We start from the raw sequence: 27,594 nt of genomic DNA on the forward strand, positions 1-27,594 counted from the left end.
TAGAATGTGGGAAATGTTTTATACAGAAGTCGGATCTTGTTAGACATCAGAGAATTCATTCGGGGGAAAAACCACATTGCTGCCCAGAGTGCGGGAAATCCTTTATCCACAGATCGGACCTAGTCGTGCACAAGAGAATCCACACAGGAGAGAAGCTGTATTCTTGCTCAGAATGTGGGAGAGGTTTTACACGTAAAAGTCAGTTTGAGATACATCAAAGAAGTCACACGGGGGAGCGTCCGTTCACGTGTCCAGAGTGTGGAAAATGCTTCAACCAGAAGTCGAATCTAGTTAGACATCAAGGAACGCACTACATTACCAAGTCTAGCAAAATGGCGCTTCTGGATGGAATTAGCATTGGGGTCCCACACTCTCGGATTATAGTTACCTGAAGATCCACTGGCACAAGTCTCATGGTACGGTTCAGTCAGGAGGCGCCAGGGTCCAGCGATGACTGTTGGGATGATGGGACCTGCTGCTCCCCTCCCCCGCCAAGCTGCTGGGATGGTTCAGATGTTAAGATGGCGGCCGATGGCTTCTAGACTACAGACTCTTATAAATTATAATTTTTAAACACTAAATATGCAGAAAGCTGAGGATTTCCCTGGCTGGTCGGGAGCGTGAGGATTAGAGTATGACATCTTGGCTACATGTACAGGTTAGGCATTGAGGCTGTCTATAGCTTAGGTGTTAAAAAATGGAATGTCCAAACCACCCCCACCCCCCGCGCACCATCTTGGGACTCACGTCTCTTCCCTTTCTGTGTTACAACGTTTCAGCTATAATTGTGATTTTTCTGTTCTCTGAAAATGATCATAATATATTTCCATCGGAGCATGTTGGTTGGTTTCCTTGTATATGATACATTGTGCGTTTCTTTGTGACGGAATATTCACATGACAATCCTGGGCTGGGACCGATAAGAAACTTGCAAGAACAACCGCTTCCATGAAGAACCATCGCTGACCCAATCCTACGTGAGAGAGGTAAGGTGTAAGCAGATGGACTCGCTCCGCATCCTCCTGTAGAGCTATATGAGAAGGAATGGCTCACAGTGTAAGATCTTGTGCGCTCCATGGAAGATACAAGATGGAGGCTTCACATCATAAATATCCCGCTTCCTCCCCAGGAGTGTAACTACCATTTATAAAAACTTCTGCCATTTCACAGCGGCACATCAGAACTAAGGGGTCTGTGTGACCTCACTTTTGCAGATGCCAAGGCCTCTCTAGCAAGATGCCGCCATTATTTCGAGTTCGGCAATAAGCCCAGCAAGACTCTGGCCCGGGCCCTACGGTTGCAGAGAGTCCGCTCTTTTATCCCTCAGGTCTCTTCAGCTGCCGCCTCACGATTGACCCATAGCAGACTCTTTCGTTCCTACTGTGTGAACCTCTGGTCTCTCTCCCACTGCGGACCCTATCGGCCCTGACTCCTTTAACTCTTCCATCTCCTCCTCCCTGCTGGACTCCGGTTTTCCTCCTTTGCCAGAGGAAAGCAGTTCCTTTCTTGAGTCGCCCATCACTGCTATGGAATGGGATTGGGTGATTAAGTCCTCCCCTTCTGGCAAAGCCCCCAGTCCAGATGGCCTTACATTGCCCTATTACAAATACTTTGGTTCCCTTCTTGATCATTTCCTTTCTGCGTATAACTATCTCTACGGGCTCCACTCTCCCCCCAGACTCCCTACATGCCCATATCTCTCATTACCAAGGAAGGCAAAGACTCCTCCCAATGTCAAAATTATTGTCCTATATCCCTTCTGGACCTGGAGGGGAGGGGGGGAGGAGGAGGAGGGGGGGGGAGAGAGAGGAGGAGGAGGGGGGGGGAAGAGAGACAGAGGAGGGGGAGGGGGAGAGAGAGGAGGAGGAGGGGGGGAAGAGAGACAGAGGAGGGGGGGGGGAAGAGAGACAGAGGAGGGGGGGGGGAGAGAGAGGAGGAGGAGGGGGGGGAAGAAGAGAGACAGAGGAGGGGGGGGGGGAGAGAGAGGAGGAGGAGGGGGGGGAAGAGAGACAGAGGAGGGGGGGGGGGAGAGAGAGGAGGAGGAGGGGGGGGGAGAGAGAAGAGGAGGGGGGGAGAGAGGGAGGAGGAGGGGGGGGAGAGAGAGGAGGAGGGGGGGGAGAGAGAAGAGGAGGGGGGGCGAGAGAGGAGGAGGGGGGGAGAGAGAGGAGGAGGGGGGGGGGAGAGAGGAGGAGGGGGGGAGGAGAGAGGGGAGGAGGGGGGGAGAGAGAGGAGGGGGGGGGGGAGAGAGGAGGAGGGGGGGGAGAGAGGAGGAGGGGGGGGAGAGAGAGGAGGAGGGGGGGAGAGAGAGGGGGAGAGAGAGGAGGAGGGGGGGAGAGAGAGGAGGAGGAGGGGGGGGGGGAGAGAGAGGAGGAGGAGGGGGGGGGGGAGGAGATGAGAGGAGGAGGATGGAGGGGGGGGGGGAGAGAGAGGAGGAGGAGGGGGGGGGGGAGAGAGAGGAGGAGGAGGGGGGGGGAGAGAGAGGAGGAGGAGGGGGGGGGGACGAGAGAGAGAGGACGGGGGGAGAGAGAGGAGGAGGGGGGGAGAGACGAGAGAGAGGGGGGAGAGAGAGGAGGAGGGGGGGAGAGAGAGTAGGCAGGGAGGAGGGGGGGGGAGAGAGAGGAGGGGGGGGCGAGAGAGGAGGAGGAGGACGGGGGGGAGAGAGAAGAGGAGGGGGGGAGAGAGAGGAGGGGGGGGAGAGAGAGGAGGAGGAGGGAGGGGGGGAGAGAGAGGAGGGGGGGGAGAGAGAGGAGGAGGAGGATGGGGGGGAGAGAGAGGAGGGGGGGGAGAGCGAGGAGGGGGGGGGAGAGAGAGGAGGAGGAGGAGGGGGGGAGAGAGAGGAGGAGGTGGGGTGAGAGAGAGGAGGGGGGGGGAGAGAGAGGAGGAGGGGGGGGGGAGAGAGAGAGGAGGAGGAGGAGGGGGGGGGAGAGAGAGGAGGAGGAGGGGGGGGGAGAGAGAGGAGGAGGAGGGGGGGGGGAGAGAGAGAGGAGGAGGAGAAGGGGGGAGAGAGGAGGAGGAGGAGGAGGAGGGGGGAGAGAGGAGGGGGGGGGAGAGAGAGGAGGAGGGGGGGAGAGAGAGGAGGAGGGGGGGAGAGAGAGGAGGAGGGGGGGAGAGAGAGGAGGAGGGGGGGAGAGAGAGGAGGAGGGGGGAGAGAGGAGGAGGGGAGAGAGAGGAGGAGGAGGGGGGGGAGAGAGAGGAGGAGGGGGGGGGGGGAGAGAGAGGAGGAGGGGGGGGGGGGAGAGAGAGGAGGAGGAGGGGGGGGGGAGAGAGAGGAGGAGGAGGGGGGGGGGGGAGAGAGGAGGAGGAGGGGGGGGGGAGAGAGAGGAGGAGAGGAGGAGGAGGGGGGGAGAGAGAGGAGGAGGAGGAGGGGGGGAGAGAGAGGAGGAGGAGGAAGGGGGGGAGAGAGAGGAGGAGGAGGAGGGGGGGGAGAGAGAGGAGGAGGAGGAGGGGAGGGAGAGAGAGGAGGAGGAGGAGGGGGGGGGAGAGAGGAGGAGGAGGAGAAGGGGGGAGAGAGGAGGAGGAGGAGGAGAAGGGGGGAGAGGGGGGGAGGGGGGGAGCGGGGGGGAGAGGGGGAGGAGGAGGGGGGGAGAGAGAGGAGGGGAGGGGGGGGAGAGAGAGGAGGAGGAGGAGGAGGAGGGGGGGAGAGAGAGGAGGAGGAGGGGGGGAGAGAGAGAGGAGGAGGAGGAGAAGGGGGGGGAGAGAGGAGGAGGAGAAGGGGGGGAGAGAGGAGGAAGAGGAGGGGAGAGAGAGAGGAGGAGGAGGAGGAGGGGGGGAGAGAGAGGAGGAGGAGGAGGAGGAGGGGGGAGAGAGAGGAGGAGGAGGAGGGGGAGAGAGAGAGGAGGAGGAGGAGGAGGGGGGAGAGAGGAGGAGGAGGGGGGGAGAGAGAGAGGAGGAGGGGGGGAGAGAGGGGGAGGGGGGGGAGAGAGAGAGGGGGGGTGTCTGGGCTCTGCGGTTGCAAAGAGCTCACTCCTTTATTCCTCATATCTCTTTGGCCTTTGGTTCTAAGCTTTCCCTAACCTCCCAAATCGCTGACGCCTTCCGCTCTTACTATGTAACTTTGTATGGTCTTGCTCCACCAGGAAGTCCCTCTAGTTCCGTTTCCCTTCCTTCTACCATCTCGGCTTACCTTCCCTCTCTGCCAGAGGAGAGCACTTTCTCCATTGAATCCCCCATCACTGACACAGAATGGGAGTGGACGACTAAATCCAGAGTGGCAGAGTGGCCCAGAGAAAAGGCACATTGTGTCGGGTCAGTGTCAGGTTAGGCTAGCTTGTATGGCAGAGGAGTCGAGGCAGTCTCACACAAGTTGTGACGGGGTCCCCAGCGGAGGTGGTAGGCGGGCATAGCTGGACGATCCCGCTCTCAGCAGGCGTCAGTCGGCTGTCTGGATGGAGAGTGCGGGTCCCGTGAGCAGGGGGAACGGGGGCCTCTGCGCAGTGGCGATCGAGATCTTTGTGCCTCCGCACAAGGGGAACAACCTCCTGGTGGTAAACCCGAGACGGGAAGCGGGAGGATCGGGAGGGTCCAATTGGGCAAGTGCAGATGGTCATGATCCAGCAGTTGTAGCTCCCCAGGTAGGTCTGCAGGAGTGCGCAGGATGTAGGAGGTGTTTTCCTTCTGGATAATTAGGTGGAAGGGGTAGCCCAATCTATAGGAGGCCCCCGAGTCCCGGATGATGTCCAACAGTGGTTTTAACAGCCGACGCATGGCCAGAGTGCGTCTGGATAGATCGGGCAGGAGAGTGATCTTGGTGCCTTTAAAGTCCAGTGGACCCAATGAATGCGACAGAGGAAGTCCCTAGGACGATTCCTGTCCTGTGGGCACGGGCCCGTCACTCTGTGCGTTCAGTCCAGTTCAATATAGGTGTCCTCAGGGTTCCCCAGATATTTATTAAAGATGTATCTCACCGTCCCCACCAGGCGATCCGGACCGATCTCCTCCGGGAGGCCGCGTATCTTTACGTTATTCCGACGACCCCGATTCTCAATGTCGTCTGCATGGAAAATCAGGTCTCGTAGGAGAGCCTCCTGAGCGTCCACGCGGGGGGGTCAGATTAGTTACCGCCTGGGCCAGCGTGGCATGGCGGGTCTCCAGTCCCGTTACAGCGGCGGCAACCGCTGTCATGGAGGATTTAAGTTCCGCCATGTCCCTCGCATGTCTCTCCTCCATACGGGCCAGATGTGCCGTGAGGTCTTCTCGGGTCGGGAGAGCATGCAGCAGGGACCGGAATTCTGTCAAGAGCATGGCCGGGGTAAGAGAAGAGTGGGAGTCCCGATCGGAGGTGGCCAGTGAGGCCGGGTCGAGTTCACTGGGAGTCCGCAGGATCTCTGGTAAGGATTGGCTCAGCTCAGGGAAGGCAGGGGCTGTCTTCAGAGCAGTGCTCCTGGTCACAGGCACGGCGGCCATTTTGCTGCGCTGATGGGCTGCGGGAGGGTTTCGCCGATCCAAGTAGGCAAAACAGGCCAAAAATGCTTGGGGTGATGCCTCAGATGTAGAGGGGGTCCTCCGGCATAACGGGGCAAGGATGGTGCAGGATCAAGTCCCGATAATGAGGAGCCGCACCCGGAGCTCAGAACCAACACGTCCTCACACGGCCATGCTCAAACCACGCCCCCATGTCAGAAGTTTTTATAAATGGTAGTTACACTTTTAATATACAGAAAATCCTTATTTGGTGACTTGGGCCGCATTTACACGTTCCGTACTAAACAGACTTCTCCCCCTTCCGGGCAGCAGTGATGAGATGCTGGAGGCGGGGGAACAATATGTGTATGTGCCGCGCTGTAATGAATCAGCCGCACAGCTCTGTCATCACAGCGCGGCGCATATGAATACAGTTCTCCCGCTCTTATCACAGATGCTGCCTGGGCGGGGGAGAGTCTGTTACATAAATTGTTACATGAACATGTCTGTATTCCGTGCAGAACACGGAACGTGTAAATGCGCCCTAAAAGCGACAACTCTAGAAGATACTTATGTGCTTGCAGCTCTCAAATGGATGAAGCAGCAAAGTGTTTCCTCACTGGCCCCTCTTTACTTTGGGGCAAATACTCTGAATTGTGTGAAAACACGCTGGTTTTAGGTTTTCTTATTAATCTGGCCGCAGACTATCTGTGAGCTGAGGACAGAGAGGAAAATTTCCCACACTCTGTATGGTGGCCATTACACCAAGTCTGCTGCTTACGGCTCCTAGAATGATTATGGCCAAAATGGACACATCCAAGGGTGGAGATGAAAGTTGCCGGGTAATGGCATAAATGAACAAATGAGCCATACCACAGCCTACAATATACACCCCATATACTGTACCTACCACATACCCCCCATATACTGTACCTACCACATACACCCCTACCTCATACACCCCCATATACTGCACCTACCACATACACCCAATATACTATACCTACCTCATACACCCCCATATACTGCACCTACCACATACACCCCCCATATACTGCACCTACCACATACACCCCCCCATATACTGTACCTACCACATACATTCCCCATATACCGTACCTACCACATACACCCCCCATATACCGTACCCACCACATACACCCCCCATATACCGTACCTACCACATACATTCCCCATATACCGTACCTACCACATACATTCCCCATATACCGTACCTACCACATACACCCCCCATATACCGTACCCACCACATACACCCCCCATATGTCGTACCTACCACATACACCCCCCATATACCGTACCCACCACATACACCCCCCATATACCGTACCTACCACATACATCCCCCATATACCGTACCTACCACATACATCCCCCATATACCGTACCTACCACATACATCCCCCATATACCGTACCTACCACATACACCCCCCCATATACCGTACCTACCACATACACCCCCCCATATACCGTATCTACCACATACACCCCCCCATAAACCGTACCCGCCACATACATCCCTTATATACCGTACCCGCCACATACATCCCTTATATACCGTACCCGCCACATACATCCCTTATATACCGTACCGCCACATACATCCCCCATATACCGTACCTACCACAAACATCCCTTATACACTCACCAGCCACTTTATTAGGTACACCATGCTAGTAACGGGTTGGACCCCCTTTTGCCTTCAGAACTGCCTCAATTCTTCGTGGCATAGATACAACAAGGTGCTGGAAGCTTCCTCAGAGATTTTGGTCCATAGTGACATGATGACATCACACAGTTGCCGCAGATTTGTCGGCTGCACATCCATGATGCCAATCTCCCGTTCCACCACATCCCAAAGATGCTCTATTGGATTGCGATCTGGTGACTGTGGAGGCCATTGGAGTACAGTGACCTCATTGTCATGTTCAAGAAACCAGTCTGAGATGATTCTAGCTTTTATGACATGGCGCATTATCCTGTTGAAAGTAGCCATCAGATGTTGGGTCCATTGTGGTCATAAAGGGATGGACATGGTCAGCAACAATACTCAGGTAGGCTGTGGCGTTGCAACCATGCTCAATTGGTACCAAGGGGCCCAAAGAGTGCCAAGAAAATATTCCCCACACCATGACACCACCACCACCAGCCTGAACCGTTGATACAAGGCAGGATGGATCCATGCTTTCAAGTTGTTGGCGCCAAATTCTGACCCTACCATCCGAATGTCGCAGCAGAAATCGAGACTCATCAGACCAGGCAACGTTTTTTCCAATCTTCTACTGTCCAATTTTGATGATTTTGTGCAAATTGTAGCCTCAGTTTCCTGTTCTTAGCTGAGCGGAGTGGCACCCGGTGTGGTCTTCTGCTGCTGTAGCCCATCTGCCTCAAAGTTGGAGGAACTGTGCGTTCAGAGATGCTCTTCTGCCTACCTTGGTTGTAACGGTTGGCTATTTGAGTCACTGTTGCCTTTCTATCAGCTCGAACCAGTCTGCCCATTCTCCTCTGACCTCTGGCATCAACAAGTGAGGATAATTGATCCGTCACCTAGTGGGAGGTAATGATTTGTTCAGTATTTTGGCTCTGCACTTGCAGAAAAATTACCTATTTTCCCCATAGGGATAAAACTTAACTTTTATTTGGGTATACAAAAAAGAAGGAAAAAATAAGTGTTTCCGCCCACAGAACTGCCGCTCACCGGATGTTTTTTCTTTTTCGGACCATTCTCTGTAAACCCTAGAGATGGTTGTGCGTGAAATCCCAGTAGATCAGCAGTTTCTGAAATACTCAGACCAGCCCTTCTGGCACCAACAACCATGCCCACGTTCAAAGGCCTCACATCACCTTTCTTCCCCATACTGATGCTCGGTTTGAACTGCAGGAGATTGTCTTGACCATGTCTACATGCCTAATGCACTGAGTTGCCGCCATGTGATTGGCTGATTAGAAATTAAGTGGTAACGTGCAGTTGGACAGGTGTACCTAATAAAGTGGCCGGTGAGTGTATACTGTACCTACCACATACATCCCCCATATACCGTACCTACCACATACATCCCTTATATACCGTACCTACCACATACATCCCTTATATACTGTACCTACCACATACACCCCCCTATATAATGTACCTACCATATACTGCACCTACGGAGTATATCCCCCCATATACTGTACTCTCCACATACTGAGTACTTTAGCAGTGGGATTGGGGGAGGTGAGAGTATGGCTCGCTTTTTGTAGGTACAACCTTTTTTTTGTCTTGTTTACGTTTCGTTTATGTTTACATAGATCCATCCATTTCATATAATGTGCAACCCAGCATAAACAGCAGTGACGTCCACCTCACAGGGGCGCATTGTATTCTCTTTATTAAACTCTTCTTGTGTGGTCTGAGGAAGAAGTTGCAGCAGTCACTCCTGAGAGATCCTGTTACACTGTGAGGCTTTTCCATCTGTTATAGTACTGTAAGCTGTCATCTATACCACATATCATTATTATGGACGCCCTCCTGACCCACAATTCTGTACATATATCTATATACACCCCATATAACACCTAGATTCACTTGCTGCTCTTTGGTCCATTTCTTCTATAGAGAAGTCAGTCAGGTCTCCGGGGTCCCATACACAGCAATGGTTACATCACAGCTCTAACCCCAGTAGGCCCGTCCTGATACGTCCCTTATAGACTCTGACATTGTTCAATACAGTACACAAGGAGCTGGAGCGTAATACCCAGGAGGCCTCCTGCTCTATAGGAAACCGCACAACTAGGGGCTATGGATACAGCAGTGATATAGCTGACGTGTAGTAGACATTACAGAGATAGGACCTCCTAACCCCAACAACAGCATCAGAACATCAGCTAATTTGTGGGAGCAGTTTCGGGTATGCCTAATGGTTGTACGAAGGGTTCCCAGCAACAGCGTGGAGAGTGACAGCAGGAGATGGGCGGCAGGGTAGGGGTAGTAGTGACAGCAGGAGATGGGCGGCAGGGTAGGGGTAGTAGTGACAGCAGGAGATGGGCGGCAGGGTAGGGGTAGTAGTGACAGCAGGAGATGTGCAGCTGTGTAGGGGTAGTAGTGACAGCAGAAGATGAGTGGCAGGGTAGGGGTAGTAGTGACAGCAGGAGATGGGCGGCAGGGTAGGGGTAGTAGTGACAGCAGGAGATGGGCGGCAGGGTAGGGGTAGTAGTGACAGCAGGAGATGTGCAGCTGTGTAGGGGTAGTAGTGACAGCAGAAGATGAGTGGCAGGGTAGGGGTAGTAGTGACAGCAGGAGATGGGCGGCAGGGTAGGGGTATTAATGACAGCAGGAGATGTGCAGCTGTGTAGGGGTAGTAGTGACAGCAAGAGATGGGCGGCAGGGTAGGGGTAGTAGTGACAGCAGGAGATGGGCGTCAGGGTAGGGGTAGTAGTGACAGCAGGAGATGGTCGGCAGGGTAGGGGTAGTAGTGACAGCAGGAGATGGGCGGCAGGGTAGTAGTGACAGCAGGAGATGGGCGGCAGGGTAGGGGTAGTAGCACATTACCTGCACCAACAAGTGAGAGAAGGTACATTGTGTAACGTCATCGGGTCCACATGACCACTGTTACATGGACCAGTAAGCACGGTCAGGGACATTGTCCATAACTGCCCTCTGGGTGAATGTAGTGGCGACTAGGCCTGATGCAGGAACAGTCATGCCGCATGTCTTGCCACCACCATTGCTGGATGCCAATCCTTGCCCGTTTACTGCTCCTCCTCCTCTTTTTACCCCTCGTCAGGTCATCATGAGGGGGAGCGACAGCAAGCTATAATGACACTGATCCGTCTGGGGGACAAACCACACACCATGGAGGGGCGGTGGGCGGCGAGGGGGCAGCAGACAGACCAGTAGTTGCTGCCGCTGAACCTAAAGCCCAGTAAGGTGGTGTGCGGCCTAGCTGATTTGGTGCCCGTCTAGTGCATGTGCCCAGCTTGGTGGTGCAGAGCTTCTTGGCACATGACCCAGAAATTGCATTCTGTATGTTTGCACTTTACACATTCTCACCGCGCTATGGCTCCCCTATCCGCGCTGCGGCAGAAGTTTGGCCTATCCACCGCCTTACATGCTGGAACTACAACCTGCATATGCTGCAAAGAGTGCGAGCAACAGCCGGCCATCCTTGAGTTTCAGCTGCAGAACAACACCTTACACTGTCATCAGCACTACCCTCCTCACCCCATGCAAGCTGGAAAAAAACACTTTGGGCTACGATGAAACATGTCATGGTGGCAGAGGAAGAAGCAGAGCAGGGGGAAGAAAGTCCATGCTCTAAGATGTCTGTCCACCCATCCGCACCACGGTCCAGCCAAGGGAGGAGGACGAGGAGGTGTGCTTACAGCAGGGTGACACCCACAGGGACTCACAGACAGTAGTGGAAGCAGCTGGGAGGATGCAGAGAAGCCAAAGGAGACACCACCCACTGCATCATTTCACTGCCATGCAGCCGTTACCGCAATACTCCTCCGTGTGACCATACCCTCAGGATTGTACTTTGTAACACTGATCAGTACGAAATGGTGCGATATATAAACGACTTAGTTCCTGTAGTTAAAGCGTACTTATCATTTATTTCCAAACCGACAGGATGAGACATTATGAGCTCTGTAAGATAACGGGTTACACGGACGCCTCTCTGCCCTGGTGCCTGTAACCATTCACAATCTCTGCACTTAATGAATGGAAGACAAATATGACACATGAAAGTGCAGAGACCCCCCCGCCCCGGTCAGTGACCATCATCTCCTCACGGCCTGATGGGTGTTGTAGTTCTGGAATGATCGCTGATGTATAATGTGTGAGGAGGAGGCCGTTCTCTCCTCCATGAGGCTTGCACATGGTGGCTTCTGATCGCAGTCCTCTTCTTATTCCGTGGAAGCGGACACAGAATAGTGAACCGAGTGGACAAGGAGCCATGAAGATGGAGCCCTAAGGCCGGCTTCACACTGACAAATCTTGGAAAAACACCACTAAAAATGTTAGCTTGAAGTCAATGGAAGTTTATGATCTGCCTTATGTACATGGGGGGGGGGACATTTATCAAGGGCACCGTTTTTTAGGTGAATAATTGGATTTTTTGCCCATTTTTTGTCTAAGTTCTATTTATGAACAAGTATTCGATAGGTGAATATTTTTAAATGCAACTTTTTATTTTATTTTGGCTGCTTTGAGCATTCAGCCAAAAATTTGCATAATTCGGAATTTGCATCAAACTGGTGCAAGCCTACGTCTGGTCAGTGCCGGGGCGGGCCTCCGTCTGGTCAGTGCCGGGGCGGGCCTCCGTCTGGTCAGTGCCGGGGCGGGCCTAAGTCTGGTCAGTGCCGGGGCGGGCCTCCGCCTGGTCAGTGCCGGGGCGGGCCTCCGCCTGGTCAGTGCCGGGGCGGGCCTCCGCCTGGTCAGTGCCGGGGCGGGCCTCCGCCTGGTCAGTGCCGGGGCGGGCCTACGTCTGGTCAGTGTCGGGGCGGGCCTCAGTCTGGTCAGTGCCGGGGCGGGCCTCCGCCTGGTCAGTGCCGGGGCAGGCCTACGTCTGGTCAGTGCCGGGGCGGGCCTCCACCTGGTCAGTGCCGGGGCGGGCCTATGTCTGGTCAGTGCCGGGGCGGGCCTCCGCCTGGTCAGTGCCGGGGCGGGCCTACGTCTGGTCAGTGCCGGGGCGGGCCTCCGCCTGGTCAGTGCCGGGGCGGGGCCTACGTCTGGTCAGTGCCGGGGCGGGCCTACGTCTGGTCAGTGCCGGGGCGGGCCTCCGTCTGGTCAGTGCCGGGGCGGGCCTACGTCTAGTCAGTGCCCGGGCGGGCCTACGTCTGGTCAGTGCCGGGGCGGGCCTACGTCTGGTCAGTGCCAGGTGAATTTATTTGTGCAATTTTTTACGAATATTCTATTCACAAATTTATGAACAGTTTGTTAATTAGTCCTATATGGCTGGGTAAAATACTCTGTAGAAAAATCATTTTTGAGGCTTTTTGGCAATGTGGCTTTTTTTTTTTTGCAAACTGTGCATTTTTTCTCCCATAGACTTCAATGGGAATGTTCTGGTCATCTCAAAAATGCCATTGCTGTGTGTGTGGTGTTTATGTACCCATTTGGTCTAGTCACGTGATGGCAGAGGAAAAGAAAGCTCAGCAATCTTGGTCCACACAAAAAAACAAAACAAAAAAAGATTATTCACACAAAAGGCCAGAAAAAATGCAAACACAAAAAAAGGATTTTTTGGATTCTGAGGATTGACCTGGAAACTGAACAACAAGAGGCAGCAGCACTCTTATCTAGAAAGCCTAAGGCTGCAGTCACACGTTCCGTGTTCCGTCCGTAAAACAAGGATGACACGGACGGTAAATGCCTGTCCTGGACTGTTTCCACGCTGCACTGTAATGACAGAGCCGTGGCGATTCAAACTGTTTCACCGCTCCCGGCATGATGTTGGTGCATCATACTGTGAAGGGAAACCGTCCAGGGCAGGGATTCACCGTCCGCGTCATGGACAGAACATGGACGGAGGTGGCTACAGAGAGCAATGTGTCAGACTGGAAAGAATACACCAGTTCCTGCAGCACATACAGCAGACGTTGTACCTTCCAAGGAGGAGGAGGCTGGTGCATGTCACCTGTCTAATAGCTGCGATGTTGTGGTCAGTGCTGGGGAGTAGAACAGCTCAGACGTCACTGCTCCCAATACACAGAGAGGGAGCGGGAAGTGAATAAATACAGACAATCTTTTACGCTTAGTGCAGTTCCATGACAATTCTTTGTCGATTTAATGTCCTGAACCATTTCCTGCCATGATCAGCAAGCTTCTCCTCCAACAGTGAGGCGTGTCAGGCTACAGCCATCACCCATAGCTCCCATGGGGGCTTTGAGGCAGTACCAGGTGTCAGGCTACAGCCATCACCCATAGCTTCCATGGGGGCTCTGAGGCAGTGCCAGGTGTCAGGCTACAGCCATCACCCATAGCTCCCATGGGGGCTCTGAGACGTGTCAGGCCTGCTACAGCCATCACCCATAGCTCCCATGGGGGCTCTGAGGCAGTGAGACGTGTCAGGCCTGTTACAGCCATCACCCATAGCTTACATAGGGGCGGTCAGGCCTGCTACAGCCATCACCCATAGCTTACATAGGGGCGGTCAGGCCTGCTACAGCCATCACCCATAGCTCCCATGGGGGCTCTGAGGCAGTGCCAGGTGTCAGGCCTGTTACAGCCATCACCCATAGCTTACATAGGGGCTGTCAGGCCTGTAACAGCCATCACCTATAGCTCCCATGGGGTCTCTGAGGCAGTGATCACCACACGCAGGAAGCTACGACGGCTTCTCACACACTCTCTGATGTTCGATGAGGTTAGCCTTCCTCGTGTAACACTTCCCACACTGAGAACAGGAGAACGGTTTCTCCCCCGTGTGAATTCTCTGATGCGTGACAAGGTTCGATTTTGACGTGAAGCATTTCCCACAACTTGCACAGGAAAATGGTTTCTCCCCAGCGTGAATTTTCTGATGTTCGTCGAGGTTACACTTCTTGGTAAAACATTTCCCACACTCAGCACAAGGAAACGGCTTCTCCCCAGTGTGAACACGCTGATGTTTCACAAGGTTGTACTTCCATGTAAAGCATTTCCCACATTCAGAACATGAATACCACTTCTGAGCGGTGTGGAGGCTCTGGTGCTGCATTAGATCCAGTTTCTGAGTGAAGCGTTTCCCGCACACCGAGCACGAGAACAGCCTCTTGCCAGTGTGGTGACTCCTCTCATGTCTAAAAAGTTCAGACTTTCTTGCAAAACACTTTTCACACTCGAAGCATGAGAAGGGCTTCTCACCCGTGTGAATTCTCTGATGCTCGACAAGATTGGATTTTTTGGTAAATGATTTCCCGCAATCAGAACATGAAAAGGGCTTCTCCCCCGTGTGAATTCTCTGGTGCTGAACAAAGTCACATTTCTGAGTAAAACATTTCCCACACTCAGAACATGGAAACGGCTTCTCCCCTGTGTGAATTCTTTGATGTCGAATAAGATTTGCCTTCTTTTTAAAGTACTTCCCACATTCAGAACATGGATATAAGTTGACAGGAATGTGATCTGCACTTGTATCGAGGGAGTGCTCCTCATCATTGGAGGGTGGATCTCTACTGTGAGGCGTCTGGGGCGTGTCTGTGCTGATAGCCACCGGAACCTCTTCCTCCTTAATGTCACTCGCTATGTGCATCTCCTCCTCCTCCTCTTCGTCAACAACCTTAACATTAAGTAAATCTTCATCCTGAGCAGACAAAAAAACAAGTCATTCACCAGAGTTTTAAAGGGGCATTACGGTAAAAAATCTTTTTCTTTCAAACCAACTGGTGTCAGAAAGTGGTGTATTCTCTCCAGTCTTGCAGTACTTATCAGCTGCTGTCTGTCCTGCAGGAAGTGGTGTATTCTCTTCAGTCTGACACAGTGCTCTCTGCTGCCACCTCTGTCATGTCAGGAACTGTCCAGAGCAGCAGGAAATCCCCATAGATAACCTCTTCTGCTCTGGACAGTTAATGACATGGACAGTGGTGGCAGCAGAGAGCACTGTGTCAGACTGAAGAGAATACGAGAATACACCACTTCCTGCAGAACATACAGCAGCTGATAAGTACTTGAATACTGGAGATTTTTATGTAGAAGTAAAATTACAAATCTATGGAACTTTCTGACACCAGTTGATTCAGGGGAGAGGAATTCGCTGGAGTACCCCTTTAATAACATGACTAATTTGGATTATATTAAGAGTCCGGTGATCGGTACCTGATGATCTTGTGAGATGTCGATATCTTCCTCATCCTCCAGATCATCTGCAGAGTACAGAGGACTGGGACAGATGTCTTCAGGCTCTTGCGTTCTCTTGTTGGATCCATCTGTAGGAAACACAGTGACAGGATACGCTGATTATCATGTAATTTCTGAGTTATATATGGGATTAGGAGACCCTCATAGTGGAATGATGTCAGCTGCTATACAACATGACGGCATCAGCAGCGACATATGTCACAGAATAAACGCTATAAAACATAGGTACGGCCAAAGCATAAAAACTACGAGAACATCAAAACAATGAAAATCCTCAGAAAGAAAACAAATAACCCACAACCCAATGTATGAGGAGAGAGACGCCCGCGGCCGAGGAGGAAGATGCGAGGCAGATGCCTGCGGCCGAGGAGGGAGACACCTGCGCCTGAGGAGGGAGATACCGGCGGCCGAGGAGGGAGATACCGGCGGCCGAGGAGGGAGATACCGGCGGCCGAGGAGGGAGTCGCCCGCCACCGAGGAGGGAGACGCCCGCCACCAAGGAGGGAGACGGCCGAGGAGGGAGATGCAAGGGAGACGCCTGCGGCCGAGGAGGAAGATGGCTGCCTGCGAGGAGGGAGACGCGAAGGAGACGCCTGCGGCCGAGGAGGGAGACGCGAGGGAGATGCCTGCGGCCGAGGAGGGAGACGCGAGGTAGACGCCTGCGGCCGGGGAGGGAGACGTGAGGCAGATGCCTGCGTCTGAGGAGGGAGACACCTGCGTCCGAGGAGGGAGATACCGGCGGCCGAGGAGGGAGACGCCCGCCACCGAGGAGGGAGACGCCCGCCGCCGAGGAGGGAGATGCAAGGGAGACGCCTGCGGCCGAGGAGGAAGATGGCTGCCTGCGAGGAGGGAGACGCGAAGGAGACGCCTGCGGCCGGGGAGGGAGACGTGAGGCAGATGCCTGCGGCCGAGGAGGGAGACACCTGCGTCTGAGGTAGAGTAACAGAGGAGGCTGCGAAGTAACAGAGGAGGCTGCGGGGTTACACATGAGGCCGCGGGGTAACACAGGAGGCCGCGGGGTAACACAGGAGGCCGCGGGGTAACAGAAGATAGGTGACTCCTCTGCATACAGAAGTTATTACTCACCTGGGCTGATCTCTAGTAGACTGTCACCTTCCTTAGAGGGCTGGTCTCCCATCATATACATCTCCTCCTCCTCTTCTTCCTCCTCCTCTTCCTCGATAACTTCTACTTTAATATCAATCAGATCTTCATCCTATGGAAACAGTCAGAGGACATAACTCTTCCCTAAGGCCGGATGTTCTCATCAGAGTCACCATTATCCACCTGAGGATCCTGCTCCACCTCTTCCTCTGGACACTCCGGAGAGTACGGGGGGCCGGGAACTCTCCCCGGTGGATTCCTTCTCACTGACCGACCTGGAAGGAATATACATGACAGTCCACATCTACCGGTCATGTGACCACCAGAGCCGAGCGATTGTAAGTGACTGTCAGAAGGATGGCTGCTCTTACCCGGTGATGTGAGGGGCCGGTGGTCCTCCATTATGGCCTCTCAGGACAAATCCTCCTGTCCTTCTCTGGACTCCTTATTGTGTATGGAGAAATCCTGACACCTTATAGGAACCTGACACACACAATGATCCAGTCATCATCCAGACCCATCATCCCTTGTGTTCCTGGATGATGTCCCAGCATTCCCAGCAGCATTGCTCACCTCTCCAGTCAGCAGCTCCATCATCTTGTGGGTGAGTTCTAGGATCTTCTGCTCATTGTTCCTCTCAGGTATCAGTGAGGGAGGTGGAGGCTCCGTGATGGGGCCCCGGGCCCTGCTCCATCCTCCTGACCTGCTGCTGCTGCTGGGGGCCACACACTCTCCACTACTGAAATCCTACGTATGGAGGAAGTTCAGACATAATGTAATGGTCATTAGTAATTTGGCATCCACATATCAACCCCTGACCCACAATGCATCACTCCCGGGGCCACACTACAATGCATCACTCCCGGGGCCACACTACAAAGCATCACTCCCGGGGCCACACTACAATGCATCACTCCCGGGGGCCACACTACAATGCATCACTCCCGGGGGCCACACTACAATGCATCACTCCTGGGGCCACATTACAATGCATCACTCCAGGGGCCACACTACAATGCATCACTCCCGGGGCCACACTACAATGCATCACTCCCGGGGCCACACTACAATGCATCACTCCAGGGGCCACACTACAATGCATCACTCCCGGGGCCACACTACAGTCTTCTTGTCTCGGCTCGTCCATGCTGCACCGGTATAAGCCGATCCTCCTGACTCTGACATCATGTGACACTACTGCCCCCTCCTGGTGTATAATCTCTACTACATAATACATCCATCACTGTCTCCTCCTCTCGTATCTCATCAGGATCAGTAGCAGAAAATCATCTCTGCACAAGTGGTGCTCGTAACTACTGGGGTACTCCTCCTCTACTATAGTGTATATAGGGGGTCTCCTCCTCTACTATAGTGTATATAGGGGGTCTCCTCCTCTACTATAGTGTATATGGGGGTCTCCTCCTCTACTATAGTGTATATGGGGGTCTCCTCCTCTACTATAGTGTATATAGGGGGTCTGCTCCTCTACTATAGTGTATATAGGGGGTCTCCTCCTCTACTATAGTGTATATAGGGGGTCTCCTCCTCTACTATAGTGTATATAGGGGGTCTCCTCCTCTACTATAGTGTATATAGGGGTCTCCTCCTCTACTATAGTGTATATGGGGGTCTCCTCCTCTACTATAGTGTATATAGGGGGTCTCCTCCTCTACTATAGTGTATATGGGGGTCTCCTCCTCTACTATAGTGTATATGGGGGTCTCCTCCTCTACTATAGTGTATATAGGGGGTCTGCTCCTCTACTATAGTGTATATAGGGGGTCTCCTCCTCTACTATAGTGTATATAGGGGGTCTCCTCCTCTACTATAGTGTATATAGGGGGTCTCCTCCTCTACTATAGTGTATATAGGGGTCTCCTCCTCTACTATAGTGTATATAGGGGGTCTCCTCCTCTACTATAGTGTATATAGGGGGTCTCCTCCTCTACTATAGTGTATATAGGGGGTTCTTCCTCCTCTACTATAGTGTATATGGGGGTTCTCCTCCTCTACTATAGTGTATATAGAGGGGGTCTCCTCCTCTACTATAGTGTATATAGGGGGTCTCCTCCTCTACTATAGTGTATATAGGGGGTCTCCTCCTCTACTATAGTGTATATAGGGGGTCTCCTCCTCTACTATAGTGTATATGGGGGTCTCCTCCTCTACTATAGTGTATATAGGGGTCTCCTCCTCTACTATAGTGTATATAGGGGGTCTCCTCCTCTACTATAGGTGTATATAGGGGGTACTCTCCTCTACTATAGGTATATGGGGGTCTCTCCTCTACTATAGTGTATATGGGGTCTCCTCCTCTACTATAGTGTATATAGGGGGTCTCCTCCTCTACTATAGTGTATATAGGGGTCTCCACCTCTACTATAGTGTATATAGGGGGTCTCCTCCTCTACTATAGTGTATATAGGGGGTCTCCTCCTCTACTATAGTGTATATAGGGGGTTCTCCTCCTCTACTATAGTGTAATAGGGGGTTCTCCTCCTCTACTATAGTGTATATGGGGGTCTCCTCCTCTACTATAGTGTATATAGGGGGTCTCCTCCTCTACTATAGTGTATATAGGGGGTTCTCCTCTACTATAGTGTATATAGGGGGTCTCCTCCTCTACTATAGTGTATATAGGGGGTCTCCTCCCTACTATCGTGTATATAGGGTCTCCTCCTCTACTATAGTGTATATAGGGGGTCTCCTCCTCTACTATAGTGTATATGGGGGTCTCCTCCTCTACTATAGTGTATATGGGGGTCTCCTTCTCTACTATAGTGTATATAGGGGGTCTCCTCCTCTACTATAGTGTATATAGGGGGTCTCCTCCCCTGTACAGTGTATATATGGGGGTCTCCTCCTCTACTGTAGTGTATATAGGGGGTCTCCTCCTCTACTATAGTGTATATGGGGGTCTCCTCCTCTACTATAGTGTATATGGGGGGTCTCCTCCTCTACTATAGTGTATATAGGGGTCTCTCCTCTACTATAGTGTATATAGGGGGTCTCCTCCCCTGTACAGTGTATATATGGTGCGGTCTCCTCCTCTACTGTAGTGTATATAGGGGGTCTCCTCCCTCTACTATAGTGTATATAGGGGGTCTTCCTCCTCTACTATAGTGTATATAGGGGGTCTCTCTCTACTATAGTGTATATAGGGGGTCTCTCCTCTACTATAGTGTATATAGGGGGTCTCCTCCTCTTACTATAGTGTATATAGGGTCTCCTCCTCTACTATAGTGATATATAGGGGGTCTCCTCCTCTACTATAGTGTTATATAGGGGTCTCCTCCTCTACTATAGTGTATATGGGGGTCTCCTCCTCTACTATAGTGTATATGGGGTGTCTCTCCTCTACTAAGTTTATATAGGGGGTCTCCTCCTCTACATTAGTGTATATAGGGGGTCTCCTCCTCTAGTATAGTGTATATAGGGGGTCTCCTCCTCTACTATAGTGTATATAGGGGGTCTCCTCCTCTACTATAGTGTATATGGGGGTCTCCTCCTCTACTATAGTGTATATAGGGGGTCTCCTCCTCTACTATAGTGTATATGGGGGTCTCCTCCTCTACTATAGTGTATATAGGGGGTCTCCTCCTCTACTATAGTGTATATGGGGGTCTCCTCCTCTACTATAGTGTATATGGGGGTCTCCTCCTCTACTATAGTGTATATAGGGGGTCTCCTCCTCTACTATAGTGTATATGGGGGGTCTCCTCCTCTACTATAGTGTATATGGGGGTCTCCTCCTCTACTATAGTGTATATAGGGGGTCTCCTCCTCTACTATAGTGTATATAGGGGGTCTCCTCCTCTACTATAGTGTATATAGGGGGTCTCCTCCTCTACTATAGTGTATATAGGGGGTCTCCTCCTCTACTATAGTGTATATGGGGGTCTCCTCCTCTACTATAGTGTATATAGGGGGTCTCCTCCTCTACTATAGTGTATATAGGGGTCTCCTCCTCTACTATAGTGTATATAGGGGGTCTCCTCCTCTACTATAGTGTATATGGGGGTCTCCTCCTCTACTATAGTGTATATGGGGGTCTCCTCCTCTACTATAGTGTATATGGGGGTCTCCTCCTCTACTATAGTGTATATAGGGGGTCTCCTCCTCTACATTAGTGTATATAGGGGGTCTCCTCCTCTAGTATAGTGTATATAGGGGTCTCCTCCTCTACTATAGTGTATATAGGGGGTCTCCTCCTCTACTATAGTGTATATAGGGGGTCTCCTCCTCTACTATAGTGTATATAGGGGGTCTCCTCCTCTACTATAGTGTATATAGGGGGTCTCCTCCTCTACTATAGTGTATATAGGGGGTCTCCTCCTCTACTATAGTGTATATAGGGGGTCTCCTCCTCTACTATAGTGTATATAGGGGGTCTCCTCCCCCTGTACAGTGTATATATGGGGGTCTCCTCCCCCTGTACAGTGTATATATGGGAGGTCTCCTCCCCCTGTACAGTGTATATATGGGGGTCTCCTCCCCCTGTACAGTGTATATATATAGGGGTCTCTTCTCCCTGTATAGTGTATATATGGGGTCTCCTCCCCCTGTACAGTGTATATATAGGGGTCTCCTCTCCCTGTATAGTGTATATATGGGGTCTCCTCCCCCTGTATAGTGTATATATGGGGGTCTCCTCTCCCTGTACAGTGTATATATGGGGGTCTCCTCTCCCTGTATAGTGTATATATGGGGGTCTCCTCCCCCTGTATAGTGTATATATGGGGGTCTCCTCCCCCTGTACAGTGTATATATGGGGGTCTCCTCCCCCTGTACAGTGTATATATGGGGGTCTCCTCCCCCTGTACAGTGTATATATGGGGGTCTCCTCCCCCTGTACAGTGTATATATGGGGGTCTCCTCCCCCTGTATAGTGTATATATGGGGGTCTCCTCCCCCTGTACAGTGTATATATGGGGGGTCTCCTCCCCCTGTACAGTGTATATATGGGGGGTCTCCTCCCCCTGTACAGTGTATATATGGGGGTCTCCTCCCCCTGTACAGTGTATATATGGGGGTCTCCTCCCCCTGTACAGTGTATATATGGGGGTCTCCTTCCCCTGTATAGTATATATGGGGGGGGTCTCCTCCCCCTGTATAGTATATATGGGGGTCTCCTCTCCCTGTATAGTGTATATATGGGGGTCTCCTCTCCCTGTACAGTGTATATATGGGGGGTCTCCTCTCCCTGTACAGTGTATATATGGGGGGTCTCCTCTCCCTGTATAGTGTATATATGGGGGTCTCCTGTCCCTGTATGGTGTATATATGGGGGTCTCCTCCCCCTGTACAGTGTATATATGGGGGTCTCCTCTCCCTGTATAGTGTATGTGAGGCCCCTGCTGTGCACTCAGGGGCCCCTTCCCTCACATTCGGGCTCCTCACCTCCAGCTGCAGACACCCGGCTCTGACGAGGACCTGAAAGCAACAACGAGACAGCAAGAGCGACAGTCACATGACCAGGAGAGAGCAACAAAGAGCCACGACAAAATGGCCGCCGCTCCTGTTCCCTGTGTTATTTACAGTATAGGAAGGTGTTTGAGGTCCACGGTGACCCCGGTGTTATCCGCCCCTCTCTGTCTACTCACCCACCAGAAAGTGGCGGCGGCGACCACGGGCATCCAGCAAAAGAGCGACCCCTGCAGGCCACGACAAGATGGCCGCCGCGTTCCTCTTTTATAGCTAGTGCAGCTGCCGGGACATAGAGCCTGGTATGTCTTCAGGACCACAACAACATGGCTGCCGCCCTACTCTAAAGTGCTGACAGATTGATGACTATAGCTGCAACCAATCCGATTGTATTTGTTGTAGGGTCGATGTCTGAGTGGTGTGAATGTGTGTTGTGTTGGGGGTGTTAGGGTGACTGACAGGGGGATCAAGGTTCAGGTGTTGAATATATATGACAGCGGTGAGGGATGCTCCAGGTATATAGGGCTGCTGGTGGGGCATGTACATCTATCAGTGGTAAGCACAGTAAGGGGCTCCAAGGTGACTATTGGTTCTGTGTCAGGTTTTGTGGTGCAACAATCATTCTTGTCTCAGAGCTTACACCCACCATCAGGACCAGAGCGCCGAGCACCTCACCCACCGCCTGTAGAAGAGCCACGAGCACCTCACCCACCGCTTGTAGAAGAGCCACGAGCACCTCACCCACCGCCAGAACAAGAGCCACGAGCACCTCACCCACCGCCTGTAGAAGAGAGCCAAGCACTTCGCCCACCGCCAGAAGAAGAGCCACGAGCACCTCACCCACCGCCTGTAGAAGAGAGCCAAGCACTTCGCCCACCGCCAGAAGAAGAGCCACGAGCACCTCACCCACCGCCTGTAGAAGAGCCATGAGCACCTCACCCACCGCCTGTAGAAGAGCCATGAGCACCTCACCCACCGCCTGTAGAAGAGCGCCAAGCACTTCGCCCACTGCCAGTACAAGAGCCATGAGCACCTCACCCACCGCCTGTAGGAAGAGCCATGAGCACCTCACCCACCATCGGGACAAGAGTGCAGAGCACCTCGCCCACCGCCGGTATAAGAGCACCAAGGACCTTGCCCACTGCTGAGACAAGAGCAACAAGCACCTCACCCACTGCCAGTACAAGAGCCATGAGCACCTCACCCACCACCGGGACAAGAGAGCTGAGCACCTCACCCACCGTCTGTAGAAGAGCCACAAGCACCTCACCCACCACCGGGACAAGAGAGCCGAGCATCTCGCCCACCGCCAGTACAAGAGCCATGAGCATCTCATCCACCACCAGTACAAGAGTGCCAAGCACTTTGCCCACCGACAGTACAAAAGCCATGAGCACCTCACCCACCGCCTGTAGAAGAGCCATGAGCATCTCACCCACCACGGGGACAAGAGAGACGAGCATCTCGCCCACCGCCAATACAAGAGTACCGAGCACCTCCCTCACCGATGGGACAAGAGCGACGAGCACCTCCCCCGCCGCCAGTTCAAGAGCGCCCAGCACCTCGCCCACCTCTGGTACAAGAGCACCGAGGACCTCGCCCACCGCCGAGACAAGAGCAACAACCACCTCACCCACCGCTGGGACAAGAGTGACGAGCACCTCGCCCACCGCCGAGACAAGAGTGTTGAGAAATCCCGCCGACCATCGGGACAAGATAGACTAGCACCTCGCCCACCGCTGGGACAAACGTGCTGAGCACCTCGCCCACCACCAGGACAAGACCGACGAGCACCTTGCCCACCACCGAGACAAGAGTGTTGAAAAAAATGCTCCAACCATTGGGACAAAAGAGACGAGCAGCTCGCCCACCTCCGGTACAAGATCATCGAGCACCTCGCCCACCACTGGTACAGGATTGTCGAGCACCTCGCCCACCGCCGGTACAAGAGCGACGAGCACCTCGCCCACCGTCAGTACAAGAGCTACGAGCACCTCGCCCACCGCTGAGACAAGAGCAACAAGCACCTCGCCCACCGCCGGGACAAGAGCGAGGAGCACCTGACCCACCACCGAGACAAGAGCAACAAGCACCTCGTCCACCACAGTGACAAGAGAGCTGAGCACCTCGCCCACCGCCAAAACAAGAGTGCTGAGAACCTCGCCCACCACCGAGTCAAGAGTGTTTAGAAATCCCGCCGACTATCGGGACAATAGAGACAAGCACCTCGCCCACCACTGGTACAAGAGCGCCGAGCACCTCGCCCACTGCTGGTAAAAGAGCGCCGAGCACCTCACCCACCACAGAGACAAGAGCAACAAGCACCTGGCCCACCACCGGGACAAGAGCGAGGAGCACCTGGCCCACCGCCGAGACAAGAGCAACAAGCACCTGGTCCACCACAGGGACAAGAGAGCCGAGCACCTCGCCCACCGCTGAGACAAGAGTGCTGAGCACCTCGCTCACCACAGAGACAAATGCTTTTATTTTAATGCTTTTATTTGTAAAGCACACACAGATTCCGCAGCACTTCACATAGTTTTGCCAATTAGACAAGAGTGTTTAGAAATCCCGCCAACTATAAGGACAAGAGAGACTAGCACCTCGCCCACCACTGTGACAAGTGTTCCGAGCACCTCACCCACCACCAGGACAAGAGTGACGAGAAACCCCGCTAAACATTGGGACAAGACCGACGAGCACCTCGCCCACCACTGAGACAAGAGTGTTTAAAAAAAGTACCGATCATTGGGACAAAAGAGACGAGCACCTTGCCCACCACCGGGACAAGATCGACACGGCATCTCACCCACCACCACCATCATCTGCGGGATCCCAGGAAACCCGGAGTCTCTCTGTAATAATGTCTCTCATGCTCATGGTACCTGTTCTCTCTGTCTCGTTCTAAGTGTACCTGGTTCTCTGTCTCTTTATTGTGTTGCTTTCTGTCTGGCATGCTCATTTTGAGTCTTTCAGTTTCACTTACCTGCTTTCTATTTTGCTTTCTGTCTCTGTCACTCATTGTGTCTCATGCTGTTCTTCTTGGTTTTGCTGCCTTCCATTCTTACTTTTGCTTTTCCTGTCTCTTGTTGTTGCTTTTTTTGCTGTGTTATGCTCCTTCTCGCTTGCTCTATATGCCTCATGCTCTCTGTTTCTCACTTTGTTGCTCTCTGTGCCCCTCTCTCTCTGTTGCTAGCTCACTCCTGCTGTGTTGCTCACTCTCTGTGCCTCTCGTGCTTTGTCTCTTGCTGTTGCTCTTTTTCCTCTCTTATGCTCCCTCTTTATTGCTTGCTCTTTGTGCATATCTTGATCTTTGTTGCTTGCTTTTTATTCCTTGTGCTCTCTATTGCTCTCTCTGCCTCTCGTTCTGTTTCTCACTGTCGCTCTCTCTCTCTGTACCTCTCACTGTCGCTGTTACCTGCTTTTTCTCTGTGCTTTTCAGGCTCTGTTGCTCTCTCTCTCTGTCCCTCTTGCACTCTTGTTCACTCTCTGTGCCTCTCGCTCTCTATTGCTCGCTTTATGCCTCTCTTCCTTTCTACTTACAAAATAAAACATTGTCAACTTTGTGTTTTTATGTTACTGTGTTGTGAGCGTCCGACTTTTGCGCTGTTCTCACTCGTTTTTTTCCCCCCTTGGCTGTGGTGGGGATCCAGGTATGAGTTCATAGTGATGGATCTGGTATCTGGATTGCTCAGATGTGGTGGTGGTGGTGGTCATTGGCTGGCCCTCTGTGCAGATTATACAGTGCTACTGGTTCCGATGTGACTCCATTTTCTCCTTTGTTCCTTCCCGTTCTCCTGGTGTCGGCTGTCCTACAGCTTTGTCTGGTTTGTTTCTCTGACAGCTTCCAGCATTTTTCAGGGTCTTTTTCCAGTTTCATTTCCATATTTTAGTGGGTCAGCTCACTTAGTGTACCTGTCAGTTTAGCTTAGGGTCAGTACGAGGAACGAGGTTAGGTCCCTTTGACCTTCCGGTGTCGTCTTTGTCATCTTCTGCCCCATTTGTGGCGGTTGTTTATCGTTAGTCATGATTCATAGCATCATCTCTTCTTCCAGTCATCTAATGGTAAGTTGTTTTTGTGCATTGGGATATTGATCTGTGCATATATGGTTTTCCTTGTTACTGCTGACTGGTCATCCTAGTCTACCCCACTGTAACAGGACATATACACGTTTTGTGCTCAATCTGTAAATACAGACCATGTACTACAGAACAGGGTTCCCAGCATCATAATAAAGAAGTCCTATTTACCCACCCCTGTGGCCCCCATAGTGCGGATTCACAGCTCATGGTCCCCTGCCGAGCTCCCAGTCCTGTGATGTCGCAGCCCCACTAAGGAATACCCACTCACCCAATCAGTGAATTAGTGAATAGTAAAAAACTGAAAGATGTCAGCAGAAAAGACCACCTGCTCCATCTAGTCTAGTTGTGAGTAGTTCAGGACATGGAGGCTGGAGACTGGCTGCATCCACTGCACACACAGGAGAGGCCGCTTTATACCTTTCCTTATTCCCTCAGAAGTCGCCCCAGGATTATGTAGGACATTACACTGAGACTGCTGAGCCAGATCACCTGTACACCAGTGTGATAACTCCCGGGGGTCTGACCGGCCATTTATGAAGGAGTTGGAGTCGGTCCCTGATAACTTTCAGGAGTTGGAGTGGGAGCTGCGGCTTACCGACTCCATCCCTTATCGCCACCATCTTCATAGTCAGTAGTGTATGGAAGAAAACGTGGCCCTCGTTCTTAAAGGGGTAGTGCGGCGTTTAAAAAATATTCACTAAATAACACATTACAAAGTTATACAACTTTGTAATGTGTGTTATCTAAGTGAATGGCCCCCTTCCCCGTGTCCTCCCACCCCCAGAAATGTGGTGCAGTATACTCACCAGATTACTGTCGACCCCGGCCGTCATATTGGGTTGAACAACATAATCTTCGGGAGGCCAGCCGGACCGCTCAAGCTGTCCCTCATGCCAGCCCCCCTCCAGCGCGTCATCAGCTGCTCAGCCGCGATTGGCGGCTGAGCAGTTGTATAACTGGGTTGTATAACTTTGTAATGTGTGTTATTAAGTGAATAATTTGTAAACACCGCACTACCCCTTTAAAAATGGATGAAGTCTTCACACCATATATTTCTAATACCTGAGCTGGGTGTGATGTCCGGGTGGCTGCTAACCAGGCAGTAAGCACCAGTATTGGCCATACACAAGCAACAACAAAGAGTGTTCATGTCTCCTAAATGGAAAGGAAAGGGGTAAGATGCTGCCAGACTCCTCTGCTACCACTGACATTGCTGGGTTTGGTTGACTCTTTTTCTAATGGAGGCCTTTATGGTCGCTATTACTTTCTGAGGGGGTCACAGATGTCGGACCATAGACATTGGTGACAGCAGTATCAGTGTACTTGTTGAGATGAGCCCTTTAAGATGGGACTTCATAGGACAAGTGGGGAGTAAGGGCCCTATTCCACCGGACGATTATCGTTCAGATTATCGTTAAATCGTTCGAATCTAAACGATAATCGTTCGGTTGAAATGCAGTAACGATTAACGACCGAACGAGAAATCGTTGATCGCTTTATAAGACCTGGACCTATTTTTATTGTTGCTCGTTCGCAAAACGTTCGCAAATCGTTCGCATTGAATAAGACATCGTTCGGTCGTTCGCAATAGATACGAACGCAATAGCGAAGAAATACGGAAGAAGAAACGATCGCAATTACGATCATAAGTAACGATTATCGTTCCATGGAAATGAGTGAACGTTTTCAGGTCTTTCGCAATAGCGGTCGTTTGAGATTGTTAATCGTTAACGATTA

At 52.3% G+C, this 27,594-nt stretch overlaps 1 protein-coding gene across 3 annotated transcripts; it reads right to left on the reverse strand.

Annotated features, from left to right (window-relative positions):
- Positions 1-11,010: 11,010 nt before the first annotated feature.
- LOC138798981 (gastrula zinc finger protein XlCGF26.1-like) lies at positions 11,011-21,972 on the reverse strand. 3 transcript variants are annotated; one of them, XM_069979634.1, is made up of 8 exons: positions 21,954-21,970; positions 21,751-21,783; positions 16,924-17,097; positions 16,722-16,833; positions 16,534-16,625; positions 16,333-16,462; positions 15,205-15,314; positions 11,011-14,692 (listed from the first exon to the last, which is right to left on the reverse strand). In XM_069979634.1, exons 4-8 carry the CDS (start codon positions 16,750-16,752, stop codon positions 13,736-13,738), a joined length of 1,320 nt encoding a protein of 439 aa, XP_069835735.1. In that variant the 5' UTR covers positions 16,753-16,833; positions 16,924-17,097; positions 21,751-21,783; positions 21,954-21,970; the 3' UTR covers positions 11,011-13,735. The 3 variants fall into 3 exon arrangements, with proteins under 3 accessions (XP_069835735.1, XP_069835736.1, XP_069835734.1); XM_069979635.1 differs by lacking the exon at positions 21,751-21,783 and having other exon boundaries at positions 21,954-21,972; XM_069979633.1 differs by lacking the exon at positions 21,954-21,970 and having other exon boundaries at positions 21,751-21,869.
- Positions 21,973-27,594: the final 5,622 nt, after the last annotated feature.

Source organism: Dendropsophus ebraccatus, chromosome 8, assembly GCF_027789765.1.
Source record: "Dendropsophus ebraccatus isolate aDenEbr1 chromosome 8, aDenEbr1.pat, whole genome shotgun sequence".
Taxonomy (NCBI): Eukaryota; Metazoa; Chordata; class Amphibia; order Anura; family Hylidae; genus Dendropsophus; species Dendropsophus ebraccatus.